Below are 18,932 nucleotides of genomic sequence, written 5' to 3'. Positions count from 1 at the left end.
AGTGGAATCCTACTCACAGTACAGGAATGGGATACTTTGGAGGATGCTTTGGAAGGAAAGGAGTTGAAAGGAATTGCTCTTTATTTTCTGGTCTTGCAGTATTTCAGAAAGAAGCCAAGATGACACACTTTGTTCACCCACAACCTGTGCCGCAGTTCGCTTTGGAGAAATGTGCATTTGAAGTGAAAAATCAGGATGTTTTGAGTGGGGAGAGAGTGGGTCAAAGAAAAGTTTGGAGGATATCAGAGTCCCTAGAGGTACAGAGAGCTGTGCAACATTAGCTGGCAACCTGTATCCTGGGGTTATATTCCTAATTGTCTTTGAAATGAAGTTTGAAGAAGTATGGAAGAGTCCAGTGATGTAGAAGGAAACAGAGTTCAAATGCTGGCGCACAAATTTGTTTCTGATCACAGCTTAATCCAGCATCCTTGTGACAGGATGAAGTCTGTTCCCTCTTAAACCAGGGCAGCCTAGAGAAAATGATTGTTGCCAGGACTGGTAAGCATTGGGAGAGCTGGCACAAAAGGTGGGAATCAGACTCACTGGCTCCATTTTGCACACACTGGTCAAGTGAGGACAACCTGTAGACCAGGTCACAAGGAGTCAGGACAAGAGGGAAACAGCCTCAAGCTGTGCCAGGGGAGGTTCAGGTTGGACATCAGGAAGAATTTCTTCACTGAAGGGGTGGTCAGGCATTGGAACAGGCTGCCCAGAGAAGTGGTGGAGTCACCATCCCTGGAAGTGTCCAGGATATTACTGGATGTGGCTCTGGTCTGGTTGACAAGGTGGGGATTTGTCAAAGGTTGGACTTGATGATCTTGGAGGTGTTTTCCAACCTCAGTCATTCTGTGTATCTATAAATCTGTTATTCACAGCCTGAGACTGCTCTTAGGAACTGCAGACCCTTTTTGATGCAGTTTTGGTGGGCATTTGGATAGCCCCATCAGTCACTCTGCTGAGTTACTCTTTACATCACTGTTTTTATCCTCGTTACACCCGAATGCCAGCCAGATCAACATGGAAATCACAGCTGAAATCAAAGAAGGGTATGTGACTATATAAAGAAAACTCATGAAACTAAAGGAATTTCCCACATCAGGGCCAAATTAGGAACTTCAAAACATATCTCAAGTGTGCATTAACAGGGGTCATGCCATGGGCTGAGCTTTGAAAACATTGCTGTGACTGCTCCACACCAGCCTGGCATGCCCACATTTTGCATATGGGATTCTCCTGTGGAGTTAATGCCTATATTTACAGTTTCTCCTTCCTCAGGCAAATCCCATAACATTCTAAGACTTAATTCACCCTGTTAGAAAGCAGATTTGGCTGGAACTGAATCAAGTTCTTAAATAAATGTATTTTTCCCAGACATGCAGAGACACAGATATACACACAGTGGAAAAGCAGAGTAATATTTGTATACCTCACTATTTCAATTCCAAGATTTTATTTTGCACAGTAAAATGGTGCCAAAGTTCTCAGATTGCTTTTTTTTCACTAAAATATACCTCATGTTCTGACTCAATATGGACTCACAATTGAGACTGTAAATTTGCAAGAAACATAAAACTGTCCAATCAATTGTTTGTGAAATTGCTTCTATTTTTATATGTATGTGCTGCGCACAATAGTTTAATGTATTCATAAAATAAAATTTTATACATTTTTGGTAGTGTTTTGACTCTAAATCCCTCTTAACACTTGGTGTTTTCCTTGATTCAGAAATGCTGTGTTAACTCTTCCTCCAAATCTAGTTTTTATTCACCTCTAGAACCAGAGTATGCATTGGTACACTCCAAATTTTTGTAGACCTTTGCGTAATTCAGATTTCTTGCCTGGGAAGTGCCCAGGTGTCCTGGGAGGCATGGGCATTTCCCATGCTCCCTTCCCACTCTGTGCTCTCAGTTTGGGGGATGAAAACTCTCCCAGGAATTTTGGGGACAAGAGATGGTGGATAAGCCTCACACCTCTATGAAGAATAGGAAACATTTTGTTAAGTTTACCTCATTTTCTGCTTCCTCACAGATAATTTGAAACTTAATAATATCTCTGTTTCTATGGAGACATTTATAAGGGAAAGGACTGTTGGAAGGCTTGAATCCAACCTCTTAGATGAGTGCTGGACCAACTTCAAAGCTAGGGGAAGATGTATCAGGAAGAATCCCATCTACCCATCTCCTGCAACACCCCTGCAACAGCTTCATGATTCATTAAGCTCTGGTTGAAACTCTGGATAGCAACTCAAAGGGAATCAAATAGAGAAATATCTCAAAAGGGTCACCAGAGCAGCCCATGCTTTGCTGACAGTCTAAGTCTAAAAGGGGCTGGCATCTTCTTTACAGTCTTGACACGAGATACATTAGTCCTGTGCATTGACAGAAAGCGTCTGTTAGCTCCAGCTGGAGCTAACTCTTACCAACACAAATGGCTGCAGAAATCATCTGAAGGATTCAGTACCATGAAGGGAAAGAAAAAAAAAAGGAAAAAGGAGGCTTTCTGGTAATTGGCATGTACAGGATAAGCTCAGCTGCAGGTGCACAAAGCTCAGGTCCATGAACTGTGTGGCTTCTGCTGAGAGCACGTTCAGAGCAAGGGGCAGTGCCAGCACCAGTGCTGGGATCCAGAACCCCCCCCCCTGTGCTGGGCTGAGCGCCCAGTGTGGGCAGCAGGGCAGGGGGGATTCTGCCCCTCTCTGCTGAGCCCCCTGCAGGGCTGCATCCAGCCCTGGGCCCAGCACAGCAAGGACAGGGAGCTGCTGGAGCCAGGCCAGAGCGGGGACACCAAGGGGAGCAGAGGGATGGAGCAGCTCTGCTGGGAGGAAAGGCTGAGGGAATTGGGATTGTTCAGCCTGGAGAGGAGAAGGCTTTGGGGTGACCTCATTGTGGCCTTGTAGTGCCTGAAGGGAACTCACGGGAAAGATGGAGAGAGACTCTTGAGAAGGGCCTGGAGTGACAGGAAAAGGGGCAATGGCTTTCCACTGACAGAAAGCAGGTTTAGATTGGATATGAGGAAGAAATTGTTCCTTGTGATGGTGCTGATGCCCTGGCACAGGTTGCCCAGAGCAGCTGTGGCTGCTCCTGGATCCCTGGCAGTATCCAAGGCCAGGCTGGATGGGGCTCTGAGCAACTTGGGATAAGTATTGGCCATCTAATTAAAGACATGCTTGTAAAAGGAAATAAACAGCCCCACATCCCTTTTGCATTGGTCTTTTGGGGTGTTTTTTATTGTTTGTTTTACTTTTGGCATTTGCTGAAGCCACCCTGCTCTGCATCAATTTGAGCAATGGAGGAGACAATTAGGTCCCAGGTATTTAACTACAGGTGACTTTGTTCCTTCAAAAAATGGTCCAGCTGCAAACTCTTGTGCTCCATGTTAGGAATCACAATGACTTGCAGAATCCGAAAGGTCATTTGGTTTCCTTGTCAGAACCCAAGATTAAAGGAGGAAGTAAGAATCTCTTCCAGCTGCTGGACAGCTGAGGAGGAGACTCAGGGTAAGAAAAACCACCGGGAATCTCTAGGTTTAATACATGTAATGCAAACTGGAATTGCATTGAACTGCAGTGAGGAAGTCTCTGTCATTGGAGAAAAAAATTATAAGAACAAACAACCAAGTATGCAGCCACAAGCAGAGTTTTCTTTTTTCTCTCCAGCCAAACTCTGCATCCTGCTCAGTCCAAAAGCATGTTTGTTTTGGAAGCCATACACTGCTGAAAAGTGTTTGGCCAAAATCCAAGGGGCCAATAAGTCCAGATGAGCTCAATGAGCTGTGTCCTTGGATCATGAGATCTGAACATATTATTCAATCCTGGATCTCATAAGCACATATAATTGTTCGCTATTTTTTGTCACAGGGTGTGGACCAAAATGCCTTGATTAGGACTAATTTTTTTCCCCTCACAATTAAGTGTTTACAACTCACAATTTTATTGTGTGCTTTCATGAACCATGGCTGACAGATCTGGAATAGCTTGTCCAAGGACAATGAAACTTGCGTCAAACAAGAAATCATTAGGGATGATATCTAAAACAACACATTTTATGATTATATTTGTTTCAGGGCACTCTTCCTTTCCTTTTTTTTTTTAATGAAAAATTATCAATCCTGACTCATTCCTGGTGGCTGGAGCCTTGCTTTCTTCCTGGAGTTACTTTGCCTATGACCTGAGCCCAGGACTCACTGGTCCAACATAAATCTTCTAGCCTATTGAAGAAGCAATAGAACAAAATTATGCAAAAACCCAAAGAAGGGAATTATGCTAATCAGCATAGGTGTCACTCAGTGACATCAGGAGAACTTTAACTACCTCAGTGATTCAGTGAGGGACAAACCAGTTTACATTTAACCCAGTGTCAAAACACATGTGGAATGGCTTCAAAGTCACAGAGAGTAGGTGTAGATTGGATATTGGGATGAAATTCTTCACTGTGAGGATGGTGAGGCCCTGGCACAGGGTGCCCAGAGCAGCTGTGGCTGCCCCTGGATCCCTGGCAGTGTCCAAGGCCAGGCTGGATGGGGCTCTGAGCAAGCTGGGATAGTGGCAGGTGTCCCTGCCCACGGCAGGGGGTTGGAATGAGATGGGCTGTGAGGTCCCTTCCAATCCAAACCACTTCATGATTCTGTGATGATGATGATTTTGCAAAGGCAGTAACTACAGAAATAGAAACTGTAGGAAAGTAAATATGTATGGGGTATGTCTGCATGTCACTTTCTGTAACTCTTGAGCAAATCTGCAGATATGTTTGCACTTTTTAAAGAGAAACTTGCAGATTTCAAAATAAAAAGCTAATTTCCAATGGAATTTTTTCCCTACACCCCTATAACAATCAACATGCAGGTCCACAGGCCCTTGTGCATGACATTTCTTATGTATGTTTGCATTCTGCACAACCTCAGTTCATGCTGAGATGGTCATCAGCTGGTCATGAAGGTGGTACCTTGAATTAATTTCCATTCTTCCACCAGAAGTGGAGACTGTGAGAGGAATGGAGCAAAGGGTCAAGAAGGGATACCAGTGTAAAAGAGACACAGCCATGTTCAGGGTAGGCAGATGGGCTAACCAGCCTCTGGCATGTAAGAAAGTTCCTTTGGCATAATGGAAAAGATAATAAAGAAGATTTTTAAAAAAAGTATTAAGTTGTATTTTTAAGTTTTGAAAGAATTGTCAGCAAAGAAATCTCTCTACTTTTGGAGAACTGAGCAGGTTGATGAGAGTCAGAACTTCAATAAAGATGATAGTCTGACTTATTTGAAAGAGAAAGCATTTCCCAACCAGCCCTGGCATGGTACCAGCTTGTGACAGCTGTGAAAATGGCCAAAGATCAAAAGGGCCCAGGTGCAGGATCAGTGTCCCAGCAGCTGATGAACCTTTGCACAATGTGACTCTCAAGTTCCTCCTCACCAGCAATGTGGCAGGCTGAGAAAGCAACATGAAGAACTATTGTGTCTACGCTGAAAAAAAATAAAATGTAGCTGCACATCTATCTGAAAAGATATTTTGTGAAGGAAAACCTGAATCAGGGGTAGAGTTCAAGACATATTTTTGCCAGATTTCTGTTCAGTCTCATAAATTCTCCTCAATGTGCTCCCTGTCATGGAAATAGCTCAGAAAACAGAACCCAGCTTCTGAGCAAAGATGAGCTAACAGAGTTTAGTTGAAAAAATGAAGCCACTGTTACTTTTCTTGCTTTGGCCATTACAAACTTTGATCTCCATGTTTCTTTAAAGGACTCCAGAATCATAGACTGGTCTTCCAGTGGCTTAGGGAATCTTTCTATTTCCCTTTTATTAGAAACCCTGAGTACAAGGACAATGTTCAGTCATGACTGTCTTCATTTATTATTTCGGCTTTTGTGTTAAAAAAAATTACTCTTAAAACTTATAGAGAGCAAAGATTTCTCCAATGAAGTTTTCATTTTGAAGAGATCCCACATGAAAAGAAGGCCCAGAGCCAAAGAGCAACACCTGCAATTGCACTGAGGCAGCTCTTCCCATATCAGTCACATGCTGTGTTATTACTGTCCCACAGTAAAAGTGCCCTTGGCTGATGATGTCTGCATATTTTGTCTTCTTGTTTCACTGCATTCCCCTCTCCCTCTTTTCATTTTCCATTCCTAATTTCTTTAACCTAAGCCTTTTTTATCTCTTCTTAAAGGAGACAGATCTGAGTGAAACATGTGAAGCCAAGAGGTTGGAATAAGTTTAAAATTAAGTTACAACAAAGTTTGTTATCGATCCTTGTCTTCTGCCTAACAAGGGGAAAAATGTCCATTTAGTTTATTGGAAACTGACAATGAATGCAGTGGCAGATGTTGTTGAATCCTAGAAATACTTGGATCAGAAGGGACTCCTAGATGTTCCTAGTCCAAGCCTATTTCCAATGTTGGGAAACATGAAACTTTACATAAACCAATGAGTTTTCCCAAAATAAAACCATCAGTCTGCTTTTAGGCACCTTGCAGCGTATTACCATAGGAGATGGATGGCTGAAGAGACTTTTTTTTGAGTGTGTGTATCTGTGTCCCCAGGATTTCTTTGCACCTGGAAGCAAGCACACCAGGAGAAAGGAGACACTTTCTCACACTGCCTGGGCAGACATGTCAGCAGGACTGGGTGTGCACAGGGCAGATTTCAGAATCCAGACAAACTTCAGGCCTTCCAAGCCTCAGCATCAAACCAAAACATTTTTCAGCCTTCCAGACCTGAGGGGAGCCCACAGGAAAGGTGGAGAGAGACCCTTGACAAGGGCCTGGAGTGACAGGATAAGAGGGAATGGCTTTACACTGACAGAGATCAGGGTTATATGGGATATCAGGAAGAAATTGTTCCCTGTGAAGGTGCTGAGGCCCTGGCACAGGTTGCCCAGAGAAGATGTGGCTGTGTCCAAGGCCAGGCTGGATGGGGCTCTGAGCAAGCTGGGATAGTAGCAGGTGTCCCTGCCCGTGGCAGAGGGTTGGAATTAAATTATCTTTAAGATCCCTTCCAAACAGGCCATTCTGTGATTCTATGATTGTTTTTGAAATTGAGGGTATCAGCAGCTCTAACCACAAATTGCACCCATTCTCTCTCCCACAACACCTAAGAAAACTCAGACCCCTTAAAATGACAGAAACACTCTCTGTTCAGAAAACAAAACCTTTTAGGGACTTCTTCTGCTTTGCCTGGGAGCTGTGCCAAGGATTTCAGCTGGAGGAGGAATGAGGCCCTTCATTTCAGTTCCTTGGAGCAGGCACACTGCAGAAACTGCTGGTACACGCTGCGGTCCCGAACCCAGTGGGCTGTGCTTACCTCATCTTGTTCACGTAGGTGAGCTGGGCCAGGATGTTTTCTTTAGTCGTGGGCAGTGTGACAAGAATGGGGCCTCCAAATAAGGTCACTCAGGATGTGTTTAACAACACTGGGTGAAGTCTGTGGCAAAGGCAACTGCTCACACACACACACACAGCATCCACGGTACATTCCCTCGGCTCAGTGCGTCAGTATTCCTAGAATAACTGCTGGAGAGGCACTCCACCCTTGTGCTTCCAGTGCTGGGGGTGTGATCATCTCAGAGCCACTTGTAACAGTGATTTTAAGGAAGCAGAGGCAGAGGGACAGGCCCCCTGATTTCCATGACTTCTTTTGAAGAGATGCGGTGCAAAGGAAATTATTGAGAGCAGAGGTAGTTTTGAATCTATCAACCCAAACTCCTGTGTGAGCTGAGCAGCAGAGAGCAAGAGGCTTCCTGAGGCCAGCACAGGCACTCAGATGGCACAGAATGCTGCAAAAGGGCAAGCCACCCACCTGTTTACAGATAAGTCAATATGCTTTATTAGGCAAGAGTGCTACAGGTGCTCCTACGTGATGAAAAGAACTCCAGCACTGGGAAGGGACGTGTAGTTTCACTCGTAGGAGAATCCTGGAAGGCAAATCCCTTAGATTGAGTAGAAAACCTATTTTTTTCTGATGGTCCACAAAGCCCTTCCAAAAGATAACTGCAAGTCCCTTCTAGTAACTTCAATCTGTTGTAAAAAGCTTGCCTTTGCCTTGTGAGTCCTCTCTAGGACTGAAGGGAAAAGCAGTAAAAGAAAGCAGTAATGACATTTAGCTGCTGAAGGTTTTACAGAGTTGAGGTGGTAAGTTTGGACTGCAAAATGACGTAAAGCTGAAACTCAAAGCAGTCAAAATGGGAGAAGCCACAGAGCTCCTGTAACCCTCAGTTCCTTCTGTGTCATTTGCAGTTAAATGATGATACCAGGGAGGTCTGAGCGTCACCCGTGTTCCAGCTGAGGCACCTGGCCCAGGTGAGTGCCCAGAATGCTGAGCTGCCTCTGGAGCAAGGAGCAGGCAGCAGGAGCAGGCCTGGGACAAAGACATGGCAGGGAGGGGGGGAGTGAGACTCACTAAGGGCTGGAGCATCAATCACAGAATCATAGAATGATCTGGGGGTTGAAAGGGACCACAAAAATCATCTTGTTTCAACCTCCTGCTATGGGCCTGGACATTTCCCCCTAGACGAGGTTGTTCAATGATTATCTTGAATAAATTTCATCCTGAAAGCTGGGGTCTGTCTTAGCCATATTCTCCTTTCATCTTTTGCTCTGGAGTGAGGATTTCCTCATTTTACCTTGGTTCCTGACATTGACAATAGGTGGTAGCTCCTCCAGGCTGTCTCCCAGCTCCCTTTTCAGGATACATCTAAGGAGCATCCTGTACCACTGTGGCACCTGACACTGGGAGTGTAGCACCCCTGCAGTGGGAAGTGGAAAATATGGCAATGTGAAATGGTTGTGATCTTTAAATTCAGTCCCATTTTTTTCCATTTATTTCTCCCTACAACAAGCAATTTCTGTTAATTATCAGCAATTTTTTAGCTGAGAACTGAGAAAAGCCATCTCAATTCATCAAACACCATAGAGCAATATAAAAATATGAAAAAATCTATACCAGCTTCTGTGGTAAAAGTTGCAGAAATATTGTTATTGCTGATGCATCAGCAAAACATGCAAGACAAGAAAGTTTGTCATCACTTCTATTATAACAGACTTGGCTGAAGGAGTGAAGCAGCTTTCATACACCTGGCTACCCCATAAAGAGCTGAATGAGTAGAGGATAAGAGAAATAGCCACAGAAGGAATAATGGATCAGCCTGAAATAAAAAAGACATGGACTGTAAAAAAAACCAAAAACCCACAACAAACCATATGTAGTGGGTTTTTATAGGTTTAAAGCAACAAAGTCTATGAAAAAGCAGAATTTTTATTATCATTTTCACAAGCAGGGACTTAATAAATTCACTTTAGCTCAGCAGATTAAACAGAACTTAGTAAAGTCTGGAGTTCTCTTGACACTGTGGGAAAATTTAGAAAATGCCAAACAATTTAACTTTGTAAAAGTAATCTTTGCTTATCTGATTATTACAAAAACATAAACAGATGCTCACAACTGGCATGCGCTTAAATGAGGTTGAATGAATTTTTCAAATACCTGAGAGTGTTTTCTGTGCCACAAAGGCACTGGAAAAAGATCAGATCAGTGCATGCTGGCAAGCACAGCAAAATGTCATGGTGAATATGAACATCAAACCAGAAAAACTGCAGTCACAAAAGAATGACAGAATATTCCAAGAGGGTACAGTGCCTCTGTGAGACACTTCTGCAACTGAGGTATCAATATCCACATTTCCATAGGAGTCTAATCAAGGGGGCAAAGAAAAAAAAAACAGAACAACCAACTAACCAACCAAAAAACCCAAACATTTGTTCTAAGATCAGAAAGAAAAATATGGGTGGATAATTTCAACGGTAAATAGAGATATTTCTTTTTAAAAAATATAAGAAAAATTAACTGTCCTTCTAAGCTACCTTTTCATTTAAAGATTTCAGATGTTATAACCAGTAAAACATCTGAGCCTGGACTGTCTTTCAGTGCAGCCAGATTTGTCAGCCTGCTCAGTTTAAGATCTGACCCTTATACACTTTGGCTAAAAAGTGCTGTCATTTACACAGGTGAATATACTCTGACGCAAGTCTCTGGATTTACACAGAATTTGTGGCAGCAGAATTTGGCAGGGTTTTACTCATTTTAAACAATAAAAAAACCAAAATCAGATCCACTTTTACAGTGGGTTACAGCTGTATCAATCCATTAATGTTATCAATCCACTATATGCTGATGGTATAGGTCCAGAGCTTGTTAATGAAACTAAAAATTTTTCATGCTGTGTGCAGCTAGAGAATGAAACGGAAGCTAACACTGCTACAGCTAAAATCCTCCTGGTTTCATTAGGGAAATATTCATTTATTGTTTGGCACTTCTGTCAAGTTTATATTAAATTTTGAAAGGAACCTTAACACAGTCCAGTTTTGGAATCTGTCACTCCTATCATTGACTCACCCATATACAGCATCCCATTAGTACAGCATTTTCATGTAATAAATGGAACCATCTTTTTTGATATCAGAAAATTTGTTTGTAAAGACCCACAACACTGGCAGGACACCTGCGAAGCAGGTCTTGTATCTTGGAACATTTTTTACAAACTGCCAGCCAAATGTGCAATGCAGGAGCAAACATCCAGCTTTTAAGTGTTTTACACATTATTTTCAGCTGGTTTTGACCAACTTTAGATTATTTGTGTGACTCAGAAGGAAATAGGAGAAAGAAAAGGGACAGTTTATTTGACGTACGCTCTGCTCATATCAAGTTCCCTTCACTTGAACTGAGTGACACAAATATCAGCCCAACAGGCTTGGTGTGGAACTTAGACCATAATGAAGGGGGAACCAGGCTCAGGACAACTTAATACTAACTTTTAGTACATTTGCAACAAAATTTTAGCTGTATTTGATGTTTCCTCTAAATCAGAATGCAGCTTGGAAACGGTGAGGGGAGGTGGGAGTCTGAATAAACACATCTGGCAAAAAAGAAAGATAATTCAGGTCCGAAGGGTCATTCCCTTCAGTTCAAGTGCAGTGGATTGCCCTTCCTGGATCCAACAGTAGAGGCGTGGGAAGCTTTCAGATGTCACAGGGTTGTAGATAACATTTGAACATATGATTAGCTTTCGTGAGCTGTCTTTAGAAACCTTACATTTTTCCCCCACACACCTTAGCCAGAGATCCTTCCCTTGAGGTTTCGGGACACTTAAAATGTTGCTTTGCCAAAAATCAAGGATGTGGAGAAGGTTTTCCTGTGTGATGTCATGTTGCTGCCCTTTATAAGCCTCTGCAGAGAAGAAGGGATCCTGTCTGAGGATTCACACTCCAGGCACGAGGGGACGTGAGGAGCAGACGCTGACCCACCATGGAGCGGCGAGCCATTCCCCAGGGCAATCCCTGCAGCTCCCTGCTCCTGCTGCTCTGCAGCCTGAAGGCTTCCTTTGCCTTTCCCAACTCCTCTCCACTGCTGAGTCCCAGCTGGGGCAGTGGAGACCGCCTGATGCACCTCTACACCGACACCGAGAGGAGCAGCTTCCACCTCCAAATCAACGCTGATGGCTACGTCGACGGCGCTCCTCACCAAACCATCTACAGTAAGTGGCTTCCTTCAGACCTCCATGGGAGCAGGGGAGGGACAAGGAGAATTTTTACTTCCTCACCACCTACAGAAATTCCCCTCTTCTCATTAGGCAGGCAGAGGAGCACAGCCATGGGATGGAAAATACACATAATCATAATTCTCCTTTTGTTTAACAAATAAAATTGCTCCAAAGAAATCTAGTGGATAGGGAATTTCATTCCTAGCCTAGGACAACTAAAGTCCTATGGTTCCTGTAATATCCTGCAAGGAAAAACCACCTGAATTATCCTTCACTTCATGATTTTACCCCCAGTTTCTGGAGGAAGCTCCTATTAGAGGTTGGTAAGGATATCCCCCAAATAGCTGCTTTCCAGTGATGGTGCTACCAAAGGAACTGCACTGAGGGAACTCACCAGAGCAGGGCTGGAAAACTGATGGCATCCATAAAATCTGTATTTTGGGGTGGAAGGCTGAGAGCTACTAACAGTTAAGTTTCAGTGTGCACAGAACATGGGCATGCAAAGATCAGTGAAAAAGGGGGAAACTATGGAAGACCAGACTGGCATAAAAGAAGTGTTGAGCCTTTGGGGTTCATGAGAAGAAGGTTCTTTCATGAGAAGAAACTATACCCTGGTATCACTAAAAGGTTCTCAAATTGTGTCTTCAGTGTTTATTTAATGATATATTTTATTATTCTATTTCAACACAGAATAGTTTATTCTTCTTCCTTTGCTAAACACTTGGCCCAAACTCTTTAGTAGACAAATGTGGGAGGGCTTTAAGACTTAAGGGTTCTTTTACAGCATTTCAAAAATACTTCTCTCTTAGCAGCATTCAAATCACAAGTAGCTATGCATCATAAAATCAGGTTGTTGTTATTATTATTATGACTAGTATTATTACATCTATTTTATACATTCAGATAATCTAAGCCTAGGTAATGAAGCTTTCACATAAGTAAATAAGGATGATTTTTAAAGATATAATTTAATTAATGAGGAAAAAGGATCACATTCTGCTATTTTCTGCTATTTTTTAAGGAATTGATAATGAAACACTCACAGAAATGCTGTCACTGTCTTATTATTCTTCCTACATATTAAAAGATTTTATGAAACTCATTTTAGATATGTTGGTCAAGAACTAGTGTAGGATTTTAGAGAACAACAGACAGCAAAATATCACATTTTCCCATATATGCCATGAAACAAGCATAGCAGGATTGGAATGGTGGAGCAGGAAAGATGGAAATCAGACAACAGATGGGATACCAAGAGGGAGGGTGACTGATTTGCTGCCACCAGACAATGGGAAGTGCCAAGTTCTGCACCAGGATGGCATGGCCTGGGTGTGCACAGATCTCCTGGGTGGGACAAGGCAACAGGCACTTGTCAGATGCAAAGAGCAGATCAAGCAAAGTTGTTATTCCCACTTTACCTGGTACCAGTGACATTGCTCTTAGAACACTACAGCAACCCCAGGTCATGGTGGATGAGTAGAAGGTGGAGTTGGTCAGCCACAGGGTTTCCAGTGGGCCTTGATCATGATCTGTTGTAGTTTTAGTCCAGCAAAAAGGATGTTAAGGGCAAAGTAATGACAAAATCACAGACTGGTTGAGGTTGAAAGGCACCACAGGGCGTCACCTGGTCCCACCTACAGCTCTAAAAGGGCCATACCACAGTACAGGGCACAGGATTGTGTCCAGATGGTTCTGGAATATCCCCAGTGAGGAGACTCAGCACCCTCTCTGGACAATCTGTTCAGAGCTCAGTCACTGCCCAGGACAGAAGTTCTGCCTCCTGTCCAGGTGGAACTTCCACCTGAGTATCAGCTCCTGCCCATTCCACTGATGCCACTGCTGGGCACCACTGAAAAAATACCACAGGGCAGTGACAGAGATGAGTGGGACAAGCTCCCGCTCGATGTGGGCAATGGCAGAACTGAGGGCAATGTCCTCAGACCACAATTTGAGACTTCAGAGGGAAATAAAAATGTCTTTGGGAGGTTAGTGCCACATTGGAACAGGACACCCAGAGAGGTGCCCTCCATCCCGGGAGTTTTCCAAAGCCACAGCAAACCTGATTTAGGGTGGGCAACAGTCCCATGGGCATGCAAAGATCAGTTAAAAAGGGAGAAACTATGGACGACCAGACTGGCATAAAAGAAAGGTCATGTGGGAGATTGGTTTGAACTTCCAGAGGTCACTTCCATCCAGAGCATCCATGGATCTGTAAACGCATCGTTGAAATGGATTTGATGTTTTTGTTGTTCTGAACAGGTGCCCTAATGATCAGGTCTGAGGGTGCTGGCTCAGTAATAATCACAGGTGTCAAGAGTGGATGTTACCTGTGCATGGACACAAAAGGAAACATATTTGGCTCGGTGAGTGACCTTTCCTAAGCCTTGGGGCCGAATAGCCAGTGCATTCTGCTGCTGTGATGCCCATTTCCCCAGCCATGGCAAGCCTGGGTAGCTGCAGGTGGAGGGGGAAGTGTTAGAGAAGATCTGACAAAGGTCAAACTTTGCTCTCTCCTTTGATTGTATTAAGTTGTAGAGCTGACAAAAATCATCTGAGATCCTGCCTGGGTAAATGAGGACAAAAAAAAACCCAAAAAAACAAAACCACAAAACCAACCAACCAACTAAACAAGAAACCACCATCATCAACAACAAAACCCCAAAAAAACACCCAAAAAACCACCATCACCAACAAAAAAACCACCATCACCAACTTTCCCATATTACAGAAATTAGATCCAGTGAGGGACCAATCTGTAGCACAAAGCCATGGTTGGGGACCCTCTGGAAGAAAACAGGGTTTTTCATTAAAATTCCTTTGCTGAAAGCGTGGACATGCAACTCTGATCTGCATTTGGGTGAGACACAGACCTGGGAGATTAGAAAAACACCTGCTGCAAGATCTCACCCTTCTTTCCCTCTTTAACCAGTGTTTGCAATTCACCAGATTCTGCTCACAGGTGTCCTATTTCTTCCCCTCAGCATTACTTCAGCCAAGAGGACTGTGTGTTCAACCACAGGACACTGGAAAACGGGTACGATGTGTACCAGTCCCCCAAACACCACTTCTTGGTGAGCTTGGGCAGAGTTAAACAAGCCTTCTCCCCTGGTATGAATCCACCACCATACTCCCAGTTTTTGTCCAGGAAGAATGAGATCCCTCTGTTCCGATTCAACACCCCCGAGCCCCACAGACACACCAGGAGCGCAGACGTTGATCCTGTAGATCCTCACCAGATCCTGGTCCCACAGAGGAAGACCCCAGTGTTTGGCTCCCTGCAGCAGCAGCCAGCAGACTTTCCCCACATGCCCAGAGAGCCCATGAGGATCAACCAGAACGACGTGGTGAACCCCGATGATCCCCACGCTATGATGGAGGCCAGGAGGTTCCCAAGCCCCCGCTTCTACATCACGAGATAACCACCGCCCCCACGCTCGCCAGAGGCAAAAGGAACTGTCTGTCACACTCATTCGGAATGCCAAGGTGGCTCTTAGAAACCTGGGAGACATTGGGAAAAGTTCCTTAGCTTCAAATCTTGTTTTCTCAGTAAACTGCTGTCTGTAAGTACAAGTCAGATTTTTCCAGCTTGGGGTCTACTGGAAAGAAGATCCATTTTTGAAAACAATCACACAAACCAAACCTCTTGGGGTCTGAATCACCTTAAGTTTGCATCAATGATGAAAACAAACAAAAAAAGGAATCCCTTGTATGAAATGGGAAATTGATGTTATGTTACTGATGCAGAGACCTGAGGTATCCAAGATTCCAGCAGAAACAGGGAATCTCTTACTAGCACCATCCTGCCCAAGCACAGCAGACAAACTGCCAGGTGGTGGGTTATTTTATTATTTAAAAATTACCATGTCATGTATCCAATATCTGAAGGGGCTAGCAGGAAGCTGGAGAGGGGCTCTTCATCAGAAATTGCAGGGACAGGACAAGGGAGAATGGCTTCACACTGACAGGAGTAGGTTTAGATTGGATATGAGGAAGAAATTGTTCCCTGTGAGAGTAGGGAGGCCCTGGCACAGGGTGCCCAGAGCAGCTGTGGCTGCCCCAGCCCTGGCAGTGTCCAAGGCCAGGCTGGATGGGGCTCTGAGCAACCTGGGATAGTAGCAGGTGTCCCTGTACATGGCAAGGGGGTGGAATGGATGAACCTTAAGGTCCCTCCCAACCTGTGATTCTTTGTTTTTAGCCTTTAAGTTGGAGCTTCATTCTCTCTTCACCCATATGAGTCAAAAAAAGGTATTCTGCTGTTATAGGAGCAGCAAACATGGAAAATTGGAGGAACTAACAGGACAACAGGAGAGGATTAAAGGCTCCTGTGGAAAAAGAGCAATTTCTGACTGAATCTAAACTGAGGTTTTGAAAAAAAGAGGGGAGTCTCACTCTCTCTCAAGTGGTTCTCCATCATAGTTCTACATTTACTATATTCTAGAATCCCAATATGGAAATAAAGATTATTAATTTTGCATATTTCCAACTCAGAGAGAAGTACCAGGATTAATAATAATCAGTAGTGTGTTACACAAGACAGTTTGTTTATATAATACTGAACTCTACAGGGGAAAAATAAAAAAAAATATGTTTTATAAGGATCAAAGGATTAATACTTAGACTATAATGAAGACTCTCATCTAATGAATGAAAATTAGGTTTGTATTTAGAAAAGGAATGTCCAGTTAGCATCCATGTTTGTATTCAGTTCTGAGCAGGTATCAGATGCTTTACACTTGCAGGAGTGCAATTATTATTAATCAGGAGATCTCTAATGGTGACAAAACCTTTTCCCTAGTTTGGTTTATGCTTTGGGTGAGTTCACTTTGAAAAAGCTATTCTTGATAAACTCTGCAGAAGTCAGGTGCAAGGCACTGATGAGCAGCACAAAATCCAGTGTGGCAGAGATTTGAGAGTTTTATTTTGTAGGGATTTTTTGCATGTCAAAACACAGATTCTTCTGCTCTGTTTATTTAGAGTATTTATCAGCCTGACAACAATTTGAAGTGATACACTGCTCCTCAATATGCTCATAACAACATACAAAAAAAATTAGGTTGGATGCTGTTCTTTTTTTCTTTCTCATGGAGTAGTTCACTGAAGCCACTGGCGTTACATCAGTGCAACAAAAATCAAAATAAGAACCCCTCGTGCTTCTTGCTTCCATTTAATTTTTTTCTGGATTTAGCACAGCAGCAGAACTGCTGACAGCTTTTAAAATAATCTCTTTTTTTCCCCCCATATTTGTATATATACACAATATCTTTTTATCTACCACATCCAACACATTATGTTGGAAAAGTCATAGATCCCTGATTCTGCTCTTAGAATAGTTTTCCTAGATGGAGAGATTCCTAATTAGTATAAATACTTAGGAGCACAGGACAAGCCAAAGGATTAGTCCAAGAGTTCCATCTCCCCGAATTTGTTTTTCTAAAATTATTGGGGTTTTCAATTAATTTCTGAAGGAAAAGAGTGATTCTAAGGAATTAAGGAAATTGCAGGCAGGCAGACAGTTGTGCTTTTTCTTGCTTATTCAAAATACAGCAAGACTTTTTAACTTGCTGTCTATACAGTGGAGAGGTGTGATTTTATTTATGTTCTATTTTGATCTTTTTACTTGATTCCCATACCATTATTCTTGGCTTTTGCTCCTTGAGAGCTGTGGACTTCAAGTATCCCAGCAAAGTTTGCATTATGCAATAATTGTTGGAAGTTCCTCTCTAGGACTGAGGCAACTGCCCTACAACAACTGAAACCATTAAAAGCTCTGTCCACATTAAATTTTGATGGGAAATACTGGTGGGGTTAAATCTATAGACCTAAATTCCTACACTAGAACAAAGTAAGAAGGCTTGCTCACTCTATCAATACCTGGGAGGAAAGTAAGCTAAGACTGAATGCAGGGTTGATTTCCATCAAAAAATCATAAATGTAACTATAGGCAACTGTATCAAATCTTAAAAGAATTTATTCTTCAATGGAGATGCTGGCAATCACCAGCCAGCAAGAAAGCATTACTTATTTATGTCACAGTATTTATTTATTTATTTGAGTGGGTCTTAAATCCTGCAGAATATTTATAAGTATTTATAATAATGTATTACAGAGACTATTTCCTTTTTAAAAAGTACCAATAAACTTTTCCATTATCTCCAAATGGTGGATTCTGCATTGTCTGTTCAAGCTCCCTGTTCCAGAAGTAATTGAGTGAACAAATAAATGGTAGCAGCAGTGTCTGAAAATTTGTGTGCTGCTGTCCCCTGTGACTTCCAGCTTCACAGGTTTCAGCTTCCTAAGTGTTTCATGCACCCCAAATATAAAAGTTCTGTGAAAGATGATGAGAAAAACAGTGTCTTAGTAGGTCTAGACTGACCATGAAGGGATTTTAACCTTTAAAGGGAAATGTCTTATACAAGCAATGGGAAACCACAGGTCTGTCAGTTCAGTCCTGCTGGGAATTATTTGTGATCAAAGATATTGGGATAAAAGACACTTGGCAAATTAAAAGCCTCTGCAGGAGGGCTCCGAGCAGGGCCCAGGCTCTGCTCCAGGGCCCAGCAATGGCACCAGAGGAACGGGCAGGGACTGAGCCCAGGAGGTTCCACCTGGGCAGGAGGCAGAACTTCCATCCTGTGAGTGACTGAGCACTGAACAGACTGAACAGAGAAGGTGTGGAGTCTCCTCACTGGGGATATTCCAGAACCGTCTGGACACAATCCTGTGCCCTGTGCTCTGGCATGGCCCTGCTGGAGCAGGGAGGTGGCACCATAGGAGCCACTCTCAGGGTCCAGCCTGACCCCTTCTGTGAAGATTCAAGCAGTTGTAAGATTGGAAGTTCATAATTTGCTCCTCTGCACACTATTCTGCCCCACATAGTTATTGATGGTGCCTTCTCACTAATATTTCACATTCCTGTATTTTTATTCAAAGTCATTGCAAAAAAAATTGCCCCTTAAGGGCCTTAAAAAGCAACTTTACTCCAGGTCATGCTTGACCTTGGACATTACTACTTCTATGCCCACTAATTCTTTGCATACCTTCTTCACCATGTTTTTTCTCCTGAGCAACATTTATCCATACCAGCTGAGTTGATGGTTTCCATTGTGGCATTAAGCCTTCAATTAAGATTCACCTAGATCATATTTAATTTGTCCCTTGCCTATACATTAGTTACTTCATGAAAGAACTACCCATTTAGTAGAGTGTGAACTACTTATGGTAAAAACTCATTTAATTAGATTCCAGGTTTCAGTTACCCCTCTTGTCTGCAATTACTTTCTCCTTCAGAATTTGTTGCATTAACCATTATTTAAATTTCTTTGGAGAAGTAGAATTAAGTTGTGTGATTCTTGAGACTGTCCCATGTAGGGCCAGGAGCTGGACTCAGTGATTCTTGTGGGTGCCTTTCAAC

General features: G+C 43.0%; 1 protein-coding gene across 1 annotated transcript; it reads left to right on the top strand.

The window, feature by feature from the left end:
* The first annotated feature begins 11,286 nt into the window (after positions 1-11,286).
* Positions 11,287-14,940, top strand: FGF23 (fibroblast growth factor 23). Its single transcript, XM_058023562.1, has 3 exons — positions 11,287-11,515; positions 13,781-13,884; positions 14,503-14,940. The coding sequence occupies exons 1-3, from the start codon at positions 11,287-11,289 to the stop codon at positions 14,938-14,940; spliced, it is 771 nt and encodes a 256-aa protein (XP_057879545.1).
* Positions 14,941-18,932: the final 3,992 nt, after the last annotated feature.

This window comes from Melospiza georgiana, chromosome 4 (genome assembly GCF_028018845.1).
Source record: "Melospiza georgiana isolate bMelGeo1 chromosome 4, bMelGeo1.pri, whole genome shotgun sequence".
NCBI lineage: Eukaryota > Metazoa > Chordata > Aves > Passeriformes > Passerellidae > Melospiza > Melospiza georgiana.
This window is presented reverse-complemented; position numbering and strand designations above follow the sequence as displayed.

What these genes read in the sequence shown, in the direction of transcription:
- FGF23 (XM_058023562.1), top strand. Translation starts at nt 11,287, where the DNA reads ATGGAGCGGCGAGCCATTCCCCAGGGCAATCCCTGCAGCTCCCTGCTC. An exon ending in TCCTCACCAAACCATCTACA is followed by an intron (nt 11,516 to 13,780) that starts GTAAGTGGCTTC and finishes TGTTCTGAACAG; the next exon opens with GTGCCCTAATGATCAGGTCT. An exon ending in AAGGAAACATATTTGGCTCG is followed by an intron (nt 13,885 to 14,502) that starts GTGAGTGACCTT and finishes TCTTCCCCTCAG; the next exon opens with CATTACTTCAGCCAAGAGGA.